The 23,430-nt window shown below is 41.0% G+C and overlaps 1 protein-coding gene across 5 annotated transcripts in view; it reads right to left on the minus strand.

The window, feature by feature from the left end:
* The window catches only part of RASGRF2 (Ras protein specific guanine nucleotide releasing factor 2), a 266,695-nt gene that overhangs the window by 178,459 nt on the left and 64,806 nt on the right, over nucleotides 1–23,430 (minus strand). For all 5 annotated transcript variants that reach the window (XM_055428673.2, XM_088838504.1, XM_055428675.2 and 2 more), the window contains exon 2: nucleotides 17,117–17,223. In XM_055428673.2, coding sequence (XP_055284648.1) covers nucleotides 17,117–17,223 — 107 coding nt within the window. The remainder of the gene's footprint in view (nucleotides 1–17,116; nucleotides 17,224–23,430) is intronic.

The raw sequence follows: 23,430 nt of genomic DNA on the forward strand, positions 1-23,430 counted from the left end.
CACTGAACAAAAATACAAAGAGATTAAAAATAGGAAAGAAAATTTGAGCAGCATGGAGTACTGATCCAAGAAGTCTAAAAACTACCTTATGGGAGTTCAGAAGGAAAAAAAACACAGAGACTGTCATGGGAGGAAATAATCAAGAAATTCAAGAAGATTTCCTTGAACTGAACACAGTACAGTTCAAATAGAAAGGCTAATCCAAATGCCAGAGAAAACAAATGAAAAAAAAATTCCACACCTGGTCACACCCTGGTAAAATATCAGCGCTCTGAGGATAGAGAAAAATTATGAAATCTTCCAAAGAGAAACCATAGTTTAGCTAAAGAAAGTGAATATCAAGCAGATGCACTCCTCCTCAGTAACCTAGGGAGTTAGATCACAATAGAGAATTGAACACCAGCCTTGATAGTTGGTATGTAACATCTGTATAACCATGATGCAAATGCCCCTCATTGGTTTTTAATTTTCAGAATCAACAGAGGCTTAATTAAATTTATAGAACATAAGGTAAATGTTTAAAAAAGGTTTACAAACAGAGAATAAATAATAGTGAAAGTAATAAAACCTCAGGGTTAGAAGAGAGAAAAGAACAATAAAAACATATTAAATGCCTCAATTTATGTATCTTGCATAGCAGAGAGTCAGTACATACTGTACAAAGTTGGTAAATTAACAGAGGCTTAATGATATGATTTTAAGATATAAAGTCAACCACTGTAAGTAACTCAAACAGAGGGGACAGAGGAAGGAGAGGTAAGAGATTTGTAAGAGTGTTAAAGTCTTCATCTTTATAACAGGGAGCCAATAATATTGCTTAAAATTATCGAGTCAAAAAATAGATAAAAGGACTTCATAGAAAATAATATATGAATGAATAATAAATACAGAAAAAGGTGCTTCTTAATCATATAAGTAAAAATTGTTTCTGTCACAAGGGCTTCCCTTGTGGCAGCTGGTAAAGAATTTGCCTGCAATGAGGGAGACCTGGGTTCGATTCCTGGATTGGGAAGATTCCTTGGAGAAGGGAAAGGCTACCTGGCCTGGAGAATTCCATGGACTATATAGTCCACAGGGTCACAAAGAGTCAGACACAACTGCACAACTTTCAGTTTTCAAAAATTGTTTATCAAATTTATCAAGAGCTTTAGTAAACAATGCTACTCAGCACCAGCAAAGATATGTTAAAACGGCTACTCTACTGGAGTGAACTATGTCACAATATGTATCAAGACACATTAAAAAGGTCATACACATCCTTGGTCATAGTAATGACACTTCTAATAATCTAACCCTAGGAAAATAAACAGAGATTTGCACAAAGATGTACAAAGAAACAAGATGTGCATTCATTATTTTAATGAATATAAGAAAGTACAAACAATCTAAATGTACATGCATATAATGTGGAAGGGATTAAACAAGCAATAGTAGGTCTACACAATGGACTGAGACATGCCATTTAAAATCACATTTCAAAAGAACATTAACATGAAGACATATCCAAGACTTACTAATAAGTGAACAACAATAACACAAACTCCAGCACATAAAAATAAACATGTTTTGTGCATGCACATAAGTTCAATTGCAGAGAGAGAAAAGTATGTATATCACAGATATAAGGGTTGGGAAGGAGGGGTGACTACAAGGGAATGATAGGCACTCTAAATACAAAAGGCAGTGTTCTTTCACTGGTACAATTATGGGTAGTTTTTTTTTTTGTTTTTTTTTTTTTCTTTTTTTTTAAATTTTATTTATTTATTTTTTTGCATTACAATAGTTTAATATGAACAATCAGAACTAATTAACAGTATAACAATATTTTACAACTGAAATAATTAAAATAAACTATAAAATTACTACATAAAACAGGTCTGATCTAGCTTATTTACTTTCTATAATTTCTTCAGTGCTGCAAAACCATTTATTTCTTTTTTTTTTTTCATGTTTTAATAAACACTTCGTCTTTTTGTATTGCTTTTTTTTTCATCACAATAATAGAAATATAACATCATATATCACTGTAAAACACATTTCCACATAAATGCTGATAAGCACAAAATATTTTTCATCATTTACATTTTAACTGTAATAATATATGGCAGAATTAAAGCTGCATCCATCATGTGTCTAACTCACCTTGCTGTAATGAATTTTTAAATGTAATGGTTTCTGTCGCAAAGTAAAATCGTACATAATGTCTAGTGACACAGTACGCTGGTGGATGGGTGGATTTGGAAAATGGAAATGCAACTTCATTTTTAATTAGATTTATAAACTTCACCACCTCCACCTCCAGCCAGCTTCCCAACCCTCCCTCCCACCACCATTATTTATTTATTTATTTATTTATTTTAAAATGAGGCTTTTAATTAATGTTTGACAGAGCTGATTCAGGTTGAATAGACTAAATTTCTTTAAACAAACTTACTTATACTCCAGAGTCCTTTAAAAACTTAATAGCATTTATACATTGAAGGTATTTGATTTTCTTTAATTAACTTCTTTTGTGCTTTTCTGTATTTTTCCAGCACCTCTATAATTTTAAGTGGAAGCCTACATACACCAATCCTAATGACAGATATTTACTCTGTGAGACAGGATTATGTAATGTTTATTTTATTTCCTTCTTAATATGTCCCTATGACTTCAAATTCATTCTTTCATTCAATGTTTATAGACTGGTACATACCCAGAAACCGTTCAAAGCACTGGATACAGGAGTAAACAATGCAGAAATAAAAAAACAAAAAACAACCCTGTTCTTGTGAAGTTTACACTGTAGTACAGAGCAAAAACAGGTCTTAATGACCCAGATAACCACGATAATGTGGTCACTTACCTAGAGCCAGACATCCTGGAGTGTGAAGTCATGTGGGTCTTAGGAAGCATCACTATAAACAAAGCTATTGGAGGTGATGGAATTCCAACTGAGCTATTTCAAATCCTAGACAATGATGTTGTGAAAGTGCTGCACACAACATGTCGGCAAATTTGGAAAACTCAGCACTGGCCACAGGACCGGAGTCAGTTTTCACTCCAATCCCAAAGAGTGTTCAAACTGCCATATAATTGTGTCCATGCCAGTAAGGTTTTTCTCAAAATTCTTCAAGCCAGGCTTCAGCAGTATATGAACCTAGAACTTCCACATGGACAAGCTGGATTTAGAAAAGGCAGAGGAACCAGAGATCAAATTGCCAACATTCTCTGGACAAGCAAAGGAATTCCAGAAAAACATCTACTGCTGCTTCATCGACTATGTTAAAGCCTTTGATGGTATGGATCACGACAAATCGTGGAAAATTCTTAAAGAGGTAGGAATACCACACCACCTTATCTGTCTCCTGAAAAACCTGTATACGGGTCAAGAAGCAACAGTTAGAACTGGACATGGAACAATGACTGGTTCAAAATTGGGAAAGGAGTGCATCAAAGCTGTATATTTTCACCCTGCTTATTTAACTTATATGCAGAGTACATCATGCAAAAAAGCAAAGAGGAACCAAGGAGCCTCTTGATGAGGGTTAAAGAGGAGAGTGAAAAAGCTGGCTTAAAACTCAACATTCAAAAACCTAAGATCATGGCATCCAGTCCATCAATTTATGGCAAACAGAAGGGGGAAAAGTGGAAGTAACAGATTTTATTTTCTGTGGCTCCAAAATCATTGTGGATTGTGACTGCAGCCATGAAATTAAAAGATGCTTGCTCCTTGGAAGGAAAGTAATGACAAACCTAGACAGCATATTAAAAAGCAGAGATATCACTTTGCTGACAACGGCCCATATAGTCAATGCTATGGACCTTCCAATAGTCATGTATGGATATGAGAGCTGGAGCATAGAGACGGTTGAGCACCAAAGAATTGATGCCTTTGAACTGTGGTGTTGGAGAAGATTCTTGAGAGTCCCTTGGACTGCAAGGAGATCAAATTAGTCAGTCTTAAAGTCCCTGGTGGCTCAGAGGTTAAAGCATCTGCCTCCGATGCTGGAGACCCGGGTTCGATCCCTGGGTCGGGAAGATCCCCTGGAGAAGGAAACCGTAACCCACTCCAGTATTCTTGCCTGGAGAATCCCATGGACAGAGAAGCCTGGTAGGCTACAGTCCACGGGGTCACAAAGAGTCGGACACGACTGAGCGACGGAACGGAACGGAACGGAAAGGAACTCCACCCTGAATAGTCACTGGAAGGACTGAGGCTGAAGCTGTAGCTTTAATACTTAGGCCACCTGACGCAAAGAGCCAACTCACTGGAAAAGATCCTGATGCTGGGAAAAACTGAAGGAAAAAGGAGAAGGGAGTGGCAGAGGAAGAGATGGTTAGATAGCATCACTGACTCAGTGGACATAAATCTGAGCAAATTCCATGAGATAGTGAAGGACAGGGGAGCCTGGTGTGCTGCAGTCCATAGAGTCACAAAGAGTCAGGCACAACTTAGCGACGGAACAACAACACAGCAAAAGACATTAATATAAGAAAAATCTGTATTGTGCTGTTTAGTCCTTCTCCAGGGGATGTTCACAACCCAGGGAGCAAATCCATGTCTCCTGCATTGGCAGGTGGATTCTTTATCACTAAGGCACCTGGGAACCCCAAACAGTATGCTACTGGTGATCATTACCTTAAAGGGAAAAAACAGAGGAGTAGGAAACGAAATGGGGGAGATGGGGTTACAATTTTAACCAGGGTGTGAGAAAGGGTCTTTACTGAGAATCCAGCACTGGAGTAATGAATGACCTGAGAAGAGAGCCTTGTGGCCAGCTCAGGGGGAGCCTGCCAGGTAGAGGAAGGAAACAGCAAGTGCAAAAGCCCTGTGGTGGGAGTGGGTCTGGCCTGTATGGGAATGGCAAAGTGGCCAGTTTACTAGGGGACATACGTGAGAGGCAGAAGAGGGGACAGGATTTTAATGCACGTAGAGTTCTAGAAACCAATGTAAAGTCTCGGTTTTCACCCTGTATGAGATGAAGAACTTTAATCAGAGACATGGCAAGATCTGACTTATTTACAGGATCACACTGGATGCTGTGATATGAAAGGACAGAGCTGAGGGGTGGAGTATAAAGAAGAAAGGGAAACCGGTAGAATTTCCACAATAATCCAGGAAAAAATGTTAAAGACTAGTCCATCATCTAGCATGGGACCTGGCACAAAATAGTCATTCAAATGAAATCATTGCCAAATGAAAAAAAATGTCAGTTAATATGATTTGTTTTGCACAGTTTATTCTTCTTTACAAAATAATTTTCTTTTCTCATAGTTTTCAAGTCATTTGAAGTATTTCATTGGGTCTCCCTAGTTTACTCTTATGAGGATATTGTCCCACCTTAAAAATCATAGTTTGTTTTTTTTATGTATCCCACTAGTAAAATAAAAAATGTACTACAGATTGGGTCAAATCAGTGAAGACACATGCATGGCTTCCCTTTAGTGTAAGAGTTTTCAGAGCACTGTTATTTCTATTCCACTATATTACCAATACATGTTTTATCTGATTAAATGTTCTGGTTACTAGATAATGCTCAGGTTTAAGTGTTTCAGTCTAAACTATCCATTACTTCTGTTTTGCAATTTATTCACTTATGAGGTTTTGTTATTCAGCTTAAGATTCCTTGAGAAAAAATGGTTCCTCATTGCCAAGGGAAATAATAAAATTAAGCCATATAAATGAACATGATGAAAACCAAACTAAGCTGTTGAGTACCAACAGATGGCAAGTCTGAGAAATATATATGGGAGTAAAATATTCTGGGGTAATATTTATAATCAAAACCACTACTCCATGCAAGAGAGAAGAAATATTCCAGTAGAATCCTGAAGAGTTCAGAGAAGAGGCACAGCATAAAATCAGAGGCCTTAAAATTATCAGGAAGGAATTTTAGGGCCAGAACCTTATCCTAGTTATCCTGCCATGTCTTTCTTCTTTTTTTCCAGCTGCCCCAGGTCTTAGTTGTGGCATGCAGGATCTTTAAGTTGAGGCACATGGGGTCTAGTTTCCTGACCAGGGATTGAACCTTAGCCCCCTGCACTGGGAGTGCCGAGTCTTAGCCCCTGGACCACCAGGGAAGTCCTTTATCCTAGCTATTTTGATTGAAGATATATTTGCTAATGAGAGAGAGATATGATCTACTACACTAGACAATTATAATTACAATTAGCATATATATCTAGCATATCAGAGAAAGAGACAGAACTACAGTAAAACCCAAACTGAAAAGCTGTATAATGGGTAACTGAAGAAACATTTCCACTAGCTCCAGGATTATGCTCAATTTTATTGAGAAAACTTTGGAATCAACATTCAGAGGCATCGTGGAGTCTTTGGGAACTGCAGAAATCCAGTTCAGGATGACAGCATTGCGGTTCTCAGCTAAACAATGTTTGAGCACAGGCAGCAGCACCCTTATCTAAGCAAGACGAGGCCTCCAGGCATCATTATAGCCACCTTAACATTGCTACCCTCCATTTTTCTGGCTCTCAAACGCTCTTCCATCAATAGGTCCACTCCACTGGCTTATCAATATTTTCCAGGTATCACATCAGTGTTAGAGGTTCTAACACGAATTCACTCCCACTAATCTCTTTTTTTCTACAAACAGGCTCCTCTTTCCTACACTGTCCCCTTAACAATAAGTGGAAACTCAAGCATCTCTGTTAGGAGAGATCAAAAAGAGAAATAAAATTTAAGGACTAAGGATGTCAGAGTTGGACTATAAAGAAAGCTAAGCACCGAAGAATTGATGCCTTTGAACTGTGGTGTTGGAGGAGACTCTTGAGAGTCCCTTGGACTACAAGGAGATCCAACCAGTCTACCCTAAAGGAAATCAGTCCTGAATATTCATTGGAAGGACTGATGCTGAAACTGAAACTCCAATACTTTGGCCACCTCATGCGAAGAACTGACTTAGTAGAAAAGACCCTGATGCTAGGAAAGATTGAAAGCAGGAGGACAAGGGGAACAGAGGATGAGGTGGTTGGATGGCATCACTGACTCAATGGACATGAGTTTGAGTAAGCTCCGGGAGTTGGTGATGGACAGGGAAGCCTGGTGTGCTGCAGTCCATGGGGTCACAAAGAGTCGTACATGACTGAGCAACTAAACTGAAAGCTCCCTCTTTTAAACATTGCTTTCTTTTCAGTTCACAGTTATAGTTCATTACTTAAAACATCTGATTAACTTTGGGACATGTGAAAAGTTGTCACTAATCTTTTCTAAGCACAATTAAATATAAAAAATGAGCAAAACATTGTTATAAGGAAGCATAACAGAAAGTCAATAATGGTAAAGTTATTACTTTGATAGAAAGAAATTTTAAGGAATGGTTCGAAAACTAAATACATTTTATAGTATAGTACTACATTAAAAAAGTGAGGAATGTGTTTTATATCACAATTGATACTGATGACCCTTTCCTAATTGATACTGAGACTTTTCTTTCTTTACAAATATGCATAAATACGTATTGGTAGAATTCTCTTAATGATCACCAAAAATTCTTTAGCCAAAGTGTATATCTAACTATATTCATTAAACACAAATGGATTAAAGGTGTTTATAAATTTTCATGTTTAATTTCTACTAGGAGGACTCTAAACAAAACAGCAATGGAAACAGGTGTTGGTGGGACTGTAGAGAAACTGGAACCCTCATACATTGCTAGTGGGAATGGAAAGCAGAGTATCCATGGGGGAAACAGTATGGCAGTTCCTTGAAAAGCTAAACACAGAGGTACCATGCTGCTACTGCTGCTGCTGCTAAGTCGCTTCAGTCGTGTCCGACTCTTTGCGACCCCACAGACAGCAGCCCATCAGGCTCCCCCGTCCCTGGGATTCTCCAGGCAAGAATACTGGAGTGGGTTGCCATTTCCTTCTCCAATGCATGAAAGTGAAAAGTGAAAGTGAAATTGCTCAGTCGTGTCCGACTCTTAACGACCCCATGGACTACAGCCCACCAGGCTCCTCCGTCCATGGGACCATATGACCCAATAATTCTTGCCTTGTGCTAAGTTGCTTCAGTTGTGTCCGACTCTTTGTGACCCTATAAACTGTAGCCCTCCAGGCTCCTCTGTCCATGGGATTCCCCAGGCAAGAATACTGGAATGGGTTACCATGCCCTCCTCCAGGGGATCTTCCCAACCCAGGGATTGAATGTATATCAAACCCATGTCTCTCATATCTCCCATGTTGGCAGGTGGGTTCTTTACCACTAATGCCATCTGAGAACTGAAAACATAAATCCACACAAAAACTTGTACACAAATATTCACAGTGGCACTGTTCATAACAGCAAAAAGATGAAACAACCCAAATGTCCATCAATTAATGAAGGAATAAACAAAAAGTGGTATAGTCACACAATGGAATAGTATTCAGCCATAAAAGGGTGGATTATGCTACAGCATGAATGAACCTTGATAACATTATGTTACGTGAAAGAAGCCAGAAACAAATGCATTTACATGAAATGTCCAGAATTCACAAACCCACAGAAACAGCAAGTAGATCAGTGGTTGGCTACGGCTAGGGAAATCAGGCAATAGGGAGTAACTGTGGTGCTGGAGAAGACTCTTGAGAGTCCCTTGGAATGCAAGGAGATCCAACCAGTCCCTTCTAAAGGAGATCAATCCTGGGTGTTCATTGGAAGGACTGATGCTAAAGCTGAAATTCCAATACTTTGGCCACCTCATATGACAAGTTGACTCACTGGAAAAGACTCTGATGCTGGGAGTGATTGGGGGTGGGAGGAGAAGGGGACGACAGAGAATGAGATGGCTGGATGGCATCACCGACTCGATGGATATGAGTTTGAGTGAATTCCAGGAGTTGGTGATGGACAGGGAGGCCTGGAGTGCTGTGATTCATGGGGTCGCAAAGAGTCGGACACAACTGAACTGAACTGAACTGTTAATGGATAGGGTTTTTTTCTTGAGTGTTGAAAATGTTCTGGAATTAGGTAGTGGTGATGGTTGCATAACTTTGTGAATATACCAGAAATCACTAAATCACAGTCTTTAAAATGGTGGATTTTTATGGTATGCGAATTACATCTCAATTTTAAAAATAATAATGCTTTTTAAAAAGCAATGGAATGACCTCTCCCCAAAAGCGGTATTTTCACTGCATGATAAATCATAAATTCTTTATGTCAAAAAATGCCATAGATGTAAGTACAAGATAAAAAATGATGTAGGCTTATAACAAATTTGAAAAATAGAAAATATCTTTGTCATACAAAGAGCTCACAAACAAACTGATAAGAAAAACACCAATTGGAAAAATGGGAAATGGATATGAGATAGTAATTCATATAGGTAATAGAGACAAATATTAACAATAGCAAAAAATAGTCTCACCAATAATCAAGGAAATACTCGTTACACAAGATACCATTCTCTACCCATCAATATAATAAAGATTTTAAAAAATGATTCCAGCTTTCTCATGCCCTAGCAGAAGGAGATTAAACTGGTACACACATTTCTGAAAAGCAACTTGGCCCTGTGCCAAGAGCAGGGATAAGAGATGAGCAGGACACATTTGCGTTGAAGAAATTCAAGCTGACAGAGAGAAGCAGACAAATCAATGCAATAATCTCACAGAGGCTCAGAGACAAATAAGAGGTTACAGTGGGGGCTCAAAGGAGGGAATGGTCATCACTTCCTAGAGCTGGAGAAAGAGGATCCAGGAAGATGGTGCAGATGACTGAGAGCTGAGCCTGAAAGATGAGCCGGAGTTACTCAGGCTGGAGGGACACCCCAGAACATCAGAATTCCTGAGCTCAGGACACGGTGGGGGGTGGTGTGTGTGGGGGGGAATGGCATGAGAAGCTCACGAAGGTCAGCTCAGAGGGTCCTCGCTTGACTGGCTCATTGCATCCCAGAACTTGCTAGGGAGGGAATAAACATCAGTTGAATGAATGAATTCTTTTTTTTCCTTAAAAGCAGCATGGGGGACCATCACACTATTCTCCCAACCCTTGTATCTGTTTAAATTTTTGTATCATAAGAAAATTGACTCTAAGAACTAAAATTACTCAAGGGCACCCTGGAATTCTTCTAGAAGATCAGATGTCTTCTTCAAAAAGGGTATTCCGGTAATCGTGTGGAGGACAGATCAGAATGATACACATTTGGAAGGGAGACCTCTTGAAGGAAACTATGAGTTTAGTTTTGGGCTTACTAAGTATCAGTCTGTCTACACACACATGTGCAAATATGTAGAAAAAAAAAACGGAACAAATTGTGACCAGTAAGTACTTCTGAGGAAATAAGTAGGCTTGGGGAAGGTTAGGGGAGAGGGGAAGGATATGAGTGGAAATTAGAACTTTTTATGCTCTGTACTTGTGCATTGTTTAAATTTTCATTTTCTTTTTGGAGAACTTGCATTTATAGGTATTATTCGTGTAATTCAAAAATAAGTACTAAATACAAAATGGCAAGTTGAAATTACATAAGGAGGGAAAAGCTCTGGAAAGTCATGTCGACCCAGGTGACACAGCTTCAGTGGGGCAGAGACAGAAACCCACCCCCAGAGGCTGGAAAGAGCAGGAGTGTGTACAAAGAAAGAACAAACAAATCATTTCTCCAAGAAATCTGGCTGCGCTTTCAAGAGTGGTCAGCAGCTAGAGGAGGATTTACAGCCAAGGCAAAGGGTTTCTGGTTTTTAGGTGGGAGACAAATATTTAAGAAAAACCAAAGAACACAAGAGAAAAGTCAAGGTGAGCAGGATAGAGGGAGAGAGGAGGTTCAGGGAAACCCATTGGAACTATAAGAGAGAAATGAATCAATTATCCAGCAGGAAAATCAGAGGGAAGAAGCCAATGGTAGAGATCTTCCCTGACCCAGAGAGGTTCTCTGGAGGCGGCCCCCTGCCGGGGGTGAGCCCACGTGCATACCAGGACCCGCTCTGTGAGTGGAGATACAAGGTCGCACTGCGGTGTCAGCTGGCGCTTAAGGAAGGAGACAAGACAAGCGTCTGCGGCAAACACTGTGAGGGACAGGAAAGATAACTGACGGGGAGAAGCATTAACAAAGGGCCTCAAATAAGACAATCCAAGCCCAGTGTTTCTCCCCAGAAAACAATTTCTACTCTTCAACCAAGCAGACCTTTCAGTCCACAAACACAATTCCATCTTCTGTGTTGCACCCTTCAAACCCTAAGGGAAAAAGTGCTGAAGTCTCTTTCATTGTGGCCGATGTGGAGGCAAAGGTCTGACAGATGTTCTTGGTAAAGGAAGACAATATCTCAAACACACAACATCCACATCTTCAGCTTTTTCATAGTGGCAGTCTTACCGTTACAAGAAGAATACAAAATATGGCCTTGGGATTGCTCTAGGCTGTATAACATTACCATATGTTTCTGACTTCTGAGTCTTGTGGCTTTGCTGTGATACATAAAACATTTTCAGCTTTTCTATGTAATCACTCTTCTGACTTGTGAGGGACTTCCCCATGCGCAATCTACAAAGTGCTAATTTTATGGGGATGACAGGATACACACAGTGACCTTCAGTCTTGGACAGATTTTGTATTATACACTTTGCTCCAAAGTAAGCCTCTAGCCAGGTAAAAAGAATGAGGTTACAAGCATCAGGTGTTTGGTGCAATTACCACGGGGGTGTGTGCGTGTGTGTTTTAGAGGGAGAGGTGAAGAGATAGAGAACATGAACAAAGCTGCCTCAGGCACATGTAATCAAAAGGACTACAGATAAAAACAGACCCAAGAAGCTGCATTAGAGCTTTCTTTAGTGGACAAGAGGACAAGGTTTAACTGAAAATCTTAACTGGAGGATTAAGTTTCTCCACTCATCAAGTTCAGAACTGATAGGGTGAAGGAAAGGGCTGTATCAAGCCCTAGCCAAACAAAACCCGACGTGAGCTTTATGGGACGGAGTCACATGCCCAGTTCCTTTTTCTCTTGCAAATACCTTTCCCATGAAGGAAAACCTAAGAGCCACCTGCCACAGGCACACACAAAAGGGAGGAAAGAGTACCAAGGGTGTTGAGTTTTAGCTGGAGAAGTTGGAGGCAAAGCGGGCAAAGACAGCAGGACCGTCTCAAACACTGAGAACCTAAGCAAGAGCTCTGCAGGTGTGCAAAGCCACACACGCCCCGCGGTGTGCAGCACCAGGCACCACGTTCTCCACGGCTCTGATGTTTCACGAGCCCTCCCCTGACCTCAGACTTGGCAGAAACCCAGAGCCAGCTCTCCCCTCAGGACACACCTGACTTCCCTGGGAGCCCCTGGTACTCATTCTCCCACACCCGACATACCAGTGGGCAAGGACACACACCAGTATTGCCCGGTTCCCCACTGCCCCTTCCAGGCAGTCACATCCCACAGTTCCCTGCAGAAGCCCTTCCTGGCCAGCACTCGTCATCCCGCCCCACAGTCCTCCTCTCAGTCACCATATCCCCTCTCAGGGAGCGACACCATCCAAGCTAGGGATCCAAGAGACACGTTAGATGCCACCCAGTCCAACACTGTCCATTTCCAGGCGGGCACAAGATCCCTTAAGTCTACCCCCTACAACTCTGAAATACTTTCCACCTACCTCTTTCCCCAGCTGTCATCAACCAGGTCCTTCAGGTCTTATGCTTAGGTCAGAATGGGAAAAGTCTTGGTACCTCTGGTTCAACTGGATCCTCTTCCAGGACATGACTACCTTCTAAATTTGCTCAGGGCTCCAGCAGATGAAACTCAGAGAAAAGGAGCTGTGGACGTTGTCATGTCAGCCAATGAGCCCTCCGTTCCATTCCGTTCCGTCACTCAGTCGTGTCTGACTCTATGCGACCCCGTGGACTGTAGCCTACTAGGCTTCTCCGTCCATGGGATTCTCCAGGCAAGAATACTGGAGTGGGTTACCGTTTCCTTCTCCAGGGGATCTTCCCGACCCAGGGATCGAACCCCGGTCTCCCGCATAGAAGGCAGACGCTTTAACCTCTGAGACACCAGGGAAGCCCCCAATGAGCCCTAAAGACCCACAATCAACTGGATCAGTGCTTTTGATTGTCATAATGTCTACCATAAGGAACACCGAGTGCTGAAGAATTGATGCTTTTGAACTGTGGTGTTGGAGAAGACTCTTGAGAGTCCCTTGGACTGCAAGGAAATCAAAGCAGTCAATCCTAAAGGAAATCAATCCTGAATATTCATTGATGTTGAAGCTGAAACGCCAATACTTTGGCCATCTGATGTGAAGAGTTGACTCATTAGAAAAGACCCTGATGCTGGGAAAGATTGAAGGCAGGAGGAGAAGGGGACAACAGAGGATGAGTTGGTTGGATGGCCTCACTGACTCAATGGACATGAGTTTGAGCAAGCTCCAGGAGCTGGTGAAGGACAGGGAAGGCTGGCGTGTGGCAGTCCATGGGGTCGCAAAGAGTCGGATACAACTGAGCAACTGAACAACCACCACAACACTGTCTACAACTGAATCGACCACGGTAGACAGATACGGCCAAGAGAACAAAGAAATATCAAGTTACTGGAAATGTCCAAAGCTCCATATCTAAATAGCAAACCATTTCAAGAACAAGTACAGACTTCATTACTATTGAAACACTCTGGTTTCACCTCATCTCAAAAAAAAAAAAAAACAAGACTAAGCCTTGCTATCATCTTCCCGTGAACCGAAGCCAGTAATACGCAATGAAATAATATTTTAAATGTGCCAATTTCTAGAAATGCAATATCGATCAACTTTGAGCAAAACTGTAAAACAAGCTTCCTGGACAAGGTCAAAGCTTCAGAATGAGAATATCAATTTCCAAAAAGATGTCTTCCTGGGCCAGATCTAAGGAAGAAAACATGCAACTGAACATACCAGGAAACAACCTAAAGATCCTCTGAAAGCAAATCAAGTTGATGCAGCTCGGAGGTACAAAAGCCAGCCTCAAAAATGTGATTCTCATGACACCCCACAGATAGAACACCCAGGCCAGTACTGATAAACACCCCAAGAAAAGAGGAGCAGTGATCAAGAGAAGGATTCGGAGCAGTCCCTGTTTCTGTGTAGTACCTACGGAAGGATCCGTAGCTCAGAAAAGAACTAGTCTCAGGCTAAAATACTCATCAGTTTATCAAAAGCTCATACTTAAAAAAGAGGGATCAATAAAACCATAATTATTGAGCATCTGCTATTAAAAACGGAGAAGGCAATGGCAAGCCACTCCAGTACTCTTGCCTAGAAAATCCCATGGACAGAGGAGCCTGGTGGGCTACAGTCCATGGGGTCGCTACTGGTCGGACAAGACTGAGCAACTTCACTTTCACTTTTCACTTTCACACGTTGGAGAAGGAAATGGCAACCCACTCCAGTGTTCTTGCCTGGAGAATCCCAGGGATGGCGGAGCCTAGTGGGCTGCCGTCCATGGGGTCGCACAGAGTCGGACACGACTGAAGTGACTTAGCAGCAGCAGTAGCAGCTATTAAAAAGGCTATAATACCAAAGTAATGCCATCAGGCGGTCCTCTAAAGGTGAAATGTTGTTAGCAACCAGTTGTTTAATTAGCATGATTCCAAGCAAAAAGGGCTGACAAATTCTTTCTCTGAATCAGCCTCATTAACTTTCTGGCTCTGTTCATTTACAAACAAAGTCAGGATGAATTTCACAGACCCAAGTTTACACCAAAAACTTGACTTAATGAAATGGAAATGAAAAAGTTATTATCTTCTGTGATTTAGAAAGCAAATATTTAAGAAGCATCTGAATGCAAAAAGTCAAATACAAGAACACAGGTGTAAAGCAGTCAAATTAAAAGGAAGTCATCAAATAATGGAGTCCTGGACCTCAAATCAAAGGAAAAGCAAATCTAATGGACCAAAAGTCAGAACACCAAGAAAAATGATCAATTAATAACCAAATCTTCACATCTAAAAGAGAAGAACAATTTTACCATTGGGTTAACTAAGCCACTAAAGTGGTTTCTAAAATCTATGCTTCCTGACAAAATCATGTAAGCCCTGGATTGATCATATGGCAGTCAATATCAAATAGCTACTGACCTACTTCCACATATATGACAAAGTTTTCTTGGTATACCAAAAAACCTCTTACTTGAAATATTACCATTTTAAAGTAATTCATACTCTATTTGGTTCACCACAATGTTTGCTTGGCAACTACAAAGGAATTTAGGCTGCTAATGGTACTTGGTTCTTCTGGAAAGAAAAAAAAAGGGGGCAAATACACGTGTTTTAAATTATTTACTTCATTTTAACTCCCAGGTAGAAAGGAATAGAAGTGGTCACAAAGACTGTGTCCGGAAATGACCCAAGGGTTCTACCTTGCCAACTTGATACTTCTTTCACCTTTGAAAACCTGGCTTTCTTTCTACAGCAAGTCAGTCTGTATTAGCCTTAAGTCTGGAGCAAAACCGTCAGACAAGAGACCCTGAGAGTGAAGACAGCTGAACAGTGTGCCTGGATCCCGATGTTAGCAAGCTGCCTCAGGGTCCCCCTTGGAGAGCAGCATTTGGTCGCCAACCATGTGCATTTCAGACAAATATTTTGGAGGGAAGGAAAGAAAAGGAACTGAAATCTTTTGCAAATAACATCTACTCTCAAACCTGACCTGACATTAATCCACTTTCATCTTTGAATTAGAGGAAGAGAAAAAGAGACAATAACGAAGGGTAATACAATGTAGAACATTGGTTAAAGGCTGTGGAGTCAGAGAGACCTGAGTTTGAGTCCCAGCCCTTCCCTCTTCTGGTTAACCAGCTTCTTACACCTTGTCCAATATGCTTAATCATCATGAACCTTTGTCTTCTCATCTGTAAAAGAGAGTTAATAATACCCTACTGGTAGCTGGAAGGACTTTTTTTAAAAAATAAGCATGTAGAGCTCTTAGCATGCTGCCTGCCACAGGGCAAGTAGTCAACATTAGACAGTGGCTGAAGAAAGAAGAGGGGAAGGGGATGAGAGGAGGGAAAGCGAAGGGAGCGGAGGGGAGGAGGGGGAGAAAGCCTTCAGGGTTCAAAGAACAGCCTAAACTCACTCAGGACAGCACCTTAAATTCTTCATAACCGATGTGAAAGTATTTCCTGGTGACCTACTACATAATCAGCACTGCGCTTCATTCAGAAATGAACGTGTCCTCATCCTCCTCCTCTCACGCTGTCTATAGTCCAGCTCAGGAAACAGAAATCACACGTGTGAAATATGTGAAAATTAACCCACACTGTACTAAGTTGTTAAATATTCCACATGTAATAAAGCAAGCACTGTGGTCATTTGTAGAAGGGGGCCAGTGAGCGCTGGCCTGTGGGGAAGGGGTCCAGGAGTGGGTTGTACAGACAGACACAGAAGTGAATGGACTTATAGGGGAAGGAGGGGTCATGTCCGGCAAAGAAAAAGTCACGTGTCCCAGATTGAGTTTCGCCCTGAAACTTTAAGCAGGGAGTCACGGTGGGGACAGGTAAAAAGCAGTGAGCACAAGGGCCATTCAAAGCAGAAATGGACAGGACTTCGGAACTGAATATGAAAAATAAAAGAGAGAGGTGTCTCTCTTGGATTTCTGTGTCTCTTTTGGATTTCTCATTCCTGTTTGAGGCTGAATGTGCTCATGTCTACCTTTCTGGTATTTCTGAGGAGGAAGCAAAAGCACACTCTTCTATCCTCCAGATGGAAGCTGGTGTCGCCTTTTTCGACAACCAGGCTGCACAGGGCAGGGTTTCCAAGTGGAGGCTCGGCTGGGTCTGTATCCCAGCTCTGCCACTCACTAGCTGTGAGGCCTCAGGCAAGCAAACTAATTTTCCAGCTCTTGGTTTCCTTATCTGTAAAAGAGGGGTTAACCATGACATGCCTCTCACAGATTGCTGAGAGGATAAGTGAATCCAAGCATTTAACAGATTCTTTAATTGAGAGGCAATTGTAACAGGGCCTGGCACATAGGCACAAACCCTGTGTTCAGTAATCATCATTACTACTGCTGTATCTATTACCTTTAATCTTCAGCTAGAATATAGCCACAGAAAGCCCAAAGAATCATCTCACACATGACTGAAGAGGAGGTACTCAGGGGAAATCCAACTTGGAATTGCAAGTTCACCCAAAACTAGCACCAATGGTGAAACCTCAATGCAAAACCCAGACAATTCAGTGGCTCCCATACCTGGCTTGGTGAATGGCCTCCATCCACTCTTTACCATCCTGCTCCTCCTCACAGCGCAGCTCTAGTGGCTTCTGACCTTCGTGGCCAAAAAGAACAGTAAAGTAATACTGGAAAGAAAAACAAACAAAGTTGTGTTTTATTTTTGAGGCATAATAGCATACCAAGACAATATTTCCCTACAAAGAGTATATGCTTATAAAACGCATCAGCATTATGTAAATCATATTTCAAAATTTAATAACATTCCCAGTCCACTTGGCAATGACTTTGCACCTAGAAGATACCATAGACTGCATCTTAATACCCTTCAATAAGATTCAACTTACAATACCTCACATACGGAAAAAGTATTTGGTAAAATTCTATACAAACATGATTAAAATTCTCTGCAAATGTGAAAGTGAAATTTCTGAACCTAATAAAGGATTTCTACAAAAAACTTACTACAAACATTTCACCTAATGGTAAATTATTATACGCAGCCCTTCTAAAATCAAGAATAAGAAAAATGGCAATCATCACCACTTCTAATTACCAATTCTGTCTGGAGGGCAACATAGAAAAATAAAGGAAAAAAGAAATGGAAAGCAAGGGGGGAAATCATTTGGCACAGATGATGTAAGTGTGTACACTAAAAACTCATTGAAACACTGTTAAAATAAGAACATCCCTCAAAATTATTGGATGCAAAATCAATATACAAAATGTACTGCACTTTGGTACAGTATCAACAAATAAGTAACTTAATTTTGAAAACACAGCATTTGCAATAGCAAAGAAATATAAACAGTCGAAGGACCTAAGAAAATAAGTTTATCACCTCTAAAGAGCCAATTAATCTATAATTTCAATATAGTCTAATAAAATTACCAATAGGTTTTTTTGGGGTGGAATTTGACAAAGTGAACCTAGAATTTGAGCCAGGGACAGGGGAAGCTGTCACTTTAAATCAGTCTGTTTGAGGCTGCTGCTGCTGCTAAGTCACTTCAGTCATGTCCGACTCTGTGTGACCCCGTAGAAGGAAGCCCACCAGGCTCCCCCGTCCCTGGGATTCTCCAGGCAAGAACACTGGAGTGGGTTGCCATTTCCTTCTCCAATGTGTGAAAGTGAAAAGTGAGAGGCTTGATGTATTAATTAGCAATCTGAGACTGTCTGGGAAGGAAATATGACTGGAGAACTTTTTATTATGTGAGAATGATCAGAAAATACACAATTTCATCTTGGGGCCTGAACATGACCAGTCCCACACAGCTGATCTGAGATTAAAAACCAAAGATAAAACCTAAGTTCTTTCTATTGTCTCACAGTACCACTCCCTGCAAACTTCTCTTTATTTAGTATGACCATTACAGGCTCATTTTCTTCAAACAAATTAAAAATACTCAGGACAAAAGCTTTTAATCTATAAAAACACTGAATCACTATTTTTTACACTTGAAACCAATATAATAATATAAATCATTTATACTATAATTTTAAAAATCCTTCAGGACAACAATCCTAGAGATAAATTCTTAGAAACCCTAGAATTTTCATCACAATTTTACAAAAAAGGCAAAAGCTGGCCAAGAGACTTCTCATGTTACCTGGGCATAAATCATCAGAAGACTTGCCTGTGACAGAATCCACTGCACTACCCCACGGACAGGTCTGAGACCATAAATGACAAGCTGGCTTCTTAAACCTCTTGTCCAGCCAGAGGACTAAATGCTATGAACCAGGGGGAAATAACCTGGTGAAAAGGCCACTGAGAAGGGGAAGAATTGAGTTTAACACTGTATTCAATAAAGCTCCAGTTAAACTTGAGAGGAAAGGAGTTGAAAGTCAACAAAATAACAAATCAGTGGTTTAAAGGGCAATCCTATAAGTGATGGCATTTCATCAACAGCTGGCTACCATCCAAGGCCAGATGCCCAGTACGGGAAGAGGAAACACTTAATGAACCTGTTATTGAAAGGCTGCAACCAGCACCTCAATAGCAGCTGCTGCTTGGGAACCCAATTAAAAGCCACCTTTAAAAGACAGCAAGGTAATTATATTAGCAGAACTACATCGAAAGGTTAGACCGTGTCTCAGGCATGCCAATGATGGAAAGAGTTTTGAGAGTACAGGTTACATTTCCAGGAGTTCACTCAACAAATTCAGCTCGACCATAAATAATCAAAACACTGTCGCTGCATGTACCTGCAAATTATTCAGGCTAAGCTCTTCATCAGAAAGCCTTCTTTGTGTGTTCTGGTCTCGCTCTGATATGAATTCAGTTTACCATGGACAAAACAGACACCTAAGCCCCAAATGACCTGAGAGAGCTTGGACCACAAGTGGCAGCAGCCACACACTTCAGCATCAGATGACCAAGGCAGAGCTAGAATAAATGCCAGACCCCTGTCAGCACCAGCAAGGACCACCCCTCAGCGTCTGATAAACACGCACGCAATCTCAAGGGCAGGGAGCCCCGCTTACTGAGATACTATCTTAGGGAGGCACAGAAGAAAGAATGAATTACTTTTTCCTTAAATTGAAGAAAGTAGGGAAAACCACTAGACCTTTCAGGTATGACCTAAATCAAATCCCTAATGATTATACAATGGAAGTGAGAAATAGATTTAAGGGACTAGATCTGGTAAACAGAGTGCCTGAGGAACTATGGACGGAGGTTTGTGACACTGTATATAGGATACAGGGACCAACACCCCCAAGAAAAAGAAATGCAAAAAAGCAAAATGGCTGTCTGAGGAGGCCTTACAAATAGCTGTGAAAAGAAGAGAGGCGAAAAGCAAAGAAGAAAAGGAAAGATATAAGCATTGGAATGCAGAGTTCCAAAGAATAGCAAGGAGAGATAAGAAAGCCTTCCTTCGTGATCAATGCAAAGAAATAGAGGAAAACAACAGAATAGGAAAAACGAGATCTCTTCAAGAAAATTAGAGATACCAAGGGAACATTTCATGCAAAGATGGCCACAATAAAGGACAGAAATGGTATGGACTTAACAGAAGCAGAAGATATTAAGAAGAGGTGGCAAGAATACACAGAAGAACTATACAAAAAAGATCTTCATGACCCAGATAATCACGATGGTGTGATCACTCACCTAGAGCCAGACAACAACTTCCTGCAATGCGAAGTCAAGTGGATCTTAGGAAGCATCACTACAAACAAAGCTAGTGGAGGTGATGAATTCCAGTTGAGCTATTTCAAATCTAAAAGATAACGCTGTGAAAGTGCTGCACTCAATAAGCCAGCAAATTTGGAAAACTCAGCAGTGGCCACAGGACGGGAAAAAGTCAGTTTTCCTTCCAATCCCAAAGAAAGGCAATGCCAAAGAATGCTCAAACTACTGCAGAATTGCACTCATCTCACATGCTAGTAAAGTAATGCTCAAAATTCTCCAAGCCAGGCTTCAACAATATGTGAACCGTGAACTTCCAGATGTTCAAGCTGGTTTTAGAAAAGGCAGAGGAACCAGAGATCAAATTGCCAACATCCACTGGATCATCGAAAAAGCAAGAGAGTTCCAGAAAAACATCTATTTCTGCATTATTGACTATGCCAAAGCCTTTGACTGTGTGAATCACAACAAACTGGAAAATTCTGAAAGAGATGGGAATACCAGACCACCTGACCTGCCTCCTGAGAAATCTGTGTGCAGGTCAAGAAGCAACAGTTGGAAATGGACATGGAACAACAGACTGGTTCCAAATCGGGAAAGGAGTATGTCAAGGCTGTATATTGTCACCCTGCTTATTTAACTTATATGCAAAGTACATCACGTGAAATGCTGGGCTGGATGAAGCACAAGCTGGAATCAAGATTGCCAGAAGTATCAATAACCTCAGATATACAGATGACACAGAAAGTGTTTATCTGAGGTTGTATTATCAGATATGCAATATCAATAACCTCAGATATGCAGAAAGTGAAGAACTAAAGAGCCTCTTGAAGAAAGTGAAAGAGGAGAGTGAAAAAGTTGGCTTGAAGCTCAACATTCAGAAAACTAAGATCATGCATCCAGTCCCATCATTTCATGGCAAATCGATGGGAAAACAATGGAAACAGTGAGAGTTTATATTTTGGGGCTCCAAAATCACTGCAGATGGTGACTGTAGCCATGAAATTAAAAGACGGTTACATCTTGGAAGAAAAGTTATGACCAACCTAGAAAGCATATTAAAAAGCAGAGACATTACTTTGCCAACAAAGGTCCGTCTAGTCAAGGCTATGGTTTTTCCAATAGTCATGTACGGATATGAGAGCTGGACTATAAAGAAACCTGAGCACCAAAGAATTGATGCTTTCGAACTGTGGTGTTGGAGAAGACTCTTGAGAGTCCCTTGGACAGCAAGGAGATCCAACCAGTCCATCCTAAAGGAAATCAGTCCTGAATATTCATTGGAAGGACTGATGTTGAAGCTGAAACTCCAACACTTTGGCCACCTGATGAAAAGAGCTGACTCATTAGAAAAGACCCTGATGCTGGGAAAGATTGAAGGCAGGAGGAGTATGGGACGACAGAGGATGAGATGGTTGGATGGCATCACTGACTCAATGGGCATGAGTTTGACTAAACTACGGGAGTTGGTGATGAACAGGGAGGCCTGCGTGCTGCACTCCATGGGGTTGCAAAGAGTCGGACATGACTGACTGACTAAACTGAACTAAACTTTTTACATGATTGGAGCAGACTAAATTTACCACTCTCAGCAGCTTCTTTTTTCTCCACTTATTAAGTATGAATGGGGTCTTAACGAAAAAGTTGGCTCAAATTTTGGGAAAAAGAAAGTTTGCACATCTAAGTGTAGTGAGGATAAATCTATTAATACAACCCTGCTCACAGTCTTACTCAGCTCCCTCCTGGCCAAACAAGGTGCCGGAATTCTCTTCCTTAAAGATAAACCTGAGCTTTCATATCTACTTACAAAAACCCTCATTCATATTCTCAAACGTAACACCCTACCAACTGGCCTTAGACTCCATTTTTAAACTCATTTCTGCCTCTTTCCTCCTAAGTATGCCACACTCCCGTCAATCAACCCATCACTCCCCCAAGAAGACAAGCTCCTTACCCAGGCTCATACTAGTGATAGAGTACGTCTCTGGGGTCACCAGACCTGGGTGTGAGTCCTGAGTCCTCCAAGTGGTAACAACCTTGAGACCTTGGGCAGGTGACTACCTTTCTGAGACGAAGACTTCTCTAGTCAATGAGGCCAAGGACAGACTTACAGGACGGACTAGCTGACATGTAATGCCTGGCACCCAGTAGGTACTTAACGAATGTTAATTCCCTTCTCTCTCAGTGCAGACCTTTTTCTTGATGTTCTTCCTCTCCAGTCCCTCTCCTACCTAAAATTCTTACTGAACTTTCACGGCTCGTGTCATGAACCGTCGATTCCACTAAATCTTTCCCAGGTACCTTCTGGCAAAAAGGAGTCCCTCTCTCCTCTGTGGGGTCAGTTGTGGCTCAGTGGTAAAAGAATCCGCCTACCAATGCAAGAGATGTGGGTTCGACCCCTGGGTCAGGAAAATCCCTTGGAGAAGAAAATGGCAACCCATTCCAGTGTTCTTGCCTGGAAAATCCCATGGAACCTGGTGAGTCCATGGGGTCGCAGAGTCAGAGACGACCGAGCACGCACGTACGCACACGCTCCTCTGTGTTTCATTAACCTTGTGCACACTCTTGTCACACAGCTGGAGAGCTGTCCACACATGTGTCTCTCTTCCCTGTAGGACTTGTCCCTTTGTACCCAAATCCCTCAATAATGTCTGGTGAATAAATGATCATCATAAAGAAAACATGAGGTATAATCAACCTAATAAATTTGCTTCAAATAGCCACATATGACAATTTTATGACTCTGTATAATCACCTCTAGGTAGACACCCAGAGAAAATATTTAGAAATACTATTAAAGCTACTAAATACATATTTTTATCAAAAAAAGGAAAACAATATTATGATGTTCTTCATAACAGGAAAGCAGTAAGTACAGATACTGTAGGTTGGCAGATTCATTAAAGGGTCTTACCGCTTACCAACAGTAACTACAGAATGCCAGAATGACAACATAATGAACAGGTCTAGGAAATTTAAATGTTCAGGGTCTTACTGGTATCTATTGTAGCTTTATATGACTTTTCATTTTCCATTTGTTTGGCTTTTACTATAATTGGTTTGCTGCTGTTTATGCTATGTGTTTTTGCAGAAAGAACAAACGTAACCCAATATGAGAACACAAGTTCATTTAAAACTCTGGTCCTTAGGCTTCTGCAAGTTAGAAACAAGTTTATGGCTACGACAGTGGCAACTGCAGGGGAAT

Source organism: Moschus berezovskii, chromosome 8, assembly GCF_049115385.1.
Source record: "Moschus berezovskii isolate FMDL1 chromosome 8, NW_MosBer_1.0, whole genome shotgun sequence".
Classification (NCBI taxonomy): Eukaryota; Metazoa; Chordata; class Mammalia; order Artiodactyla; family Moschidae; genus Moschus; species Moschus berezovskii.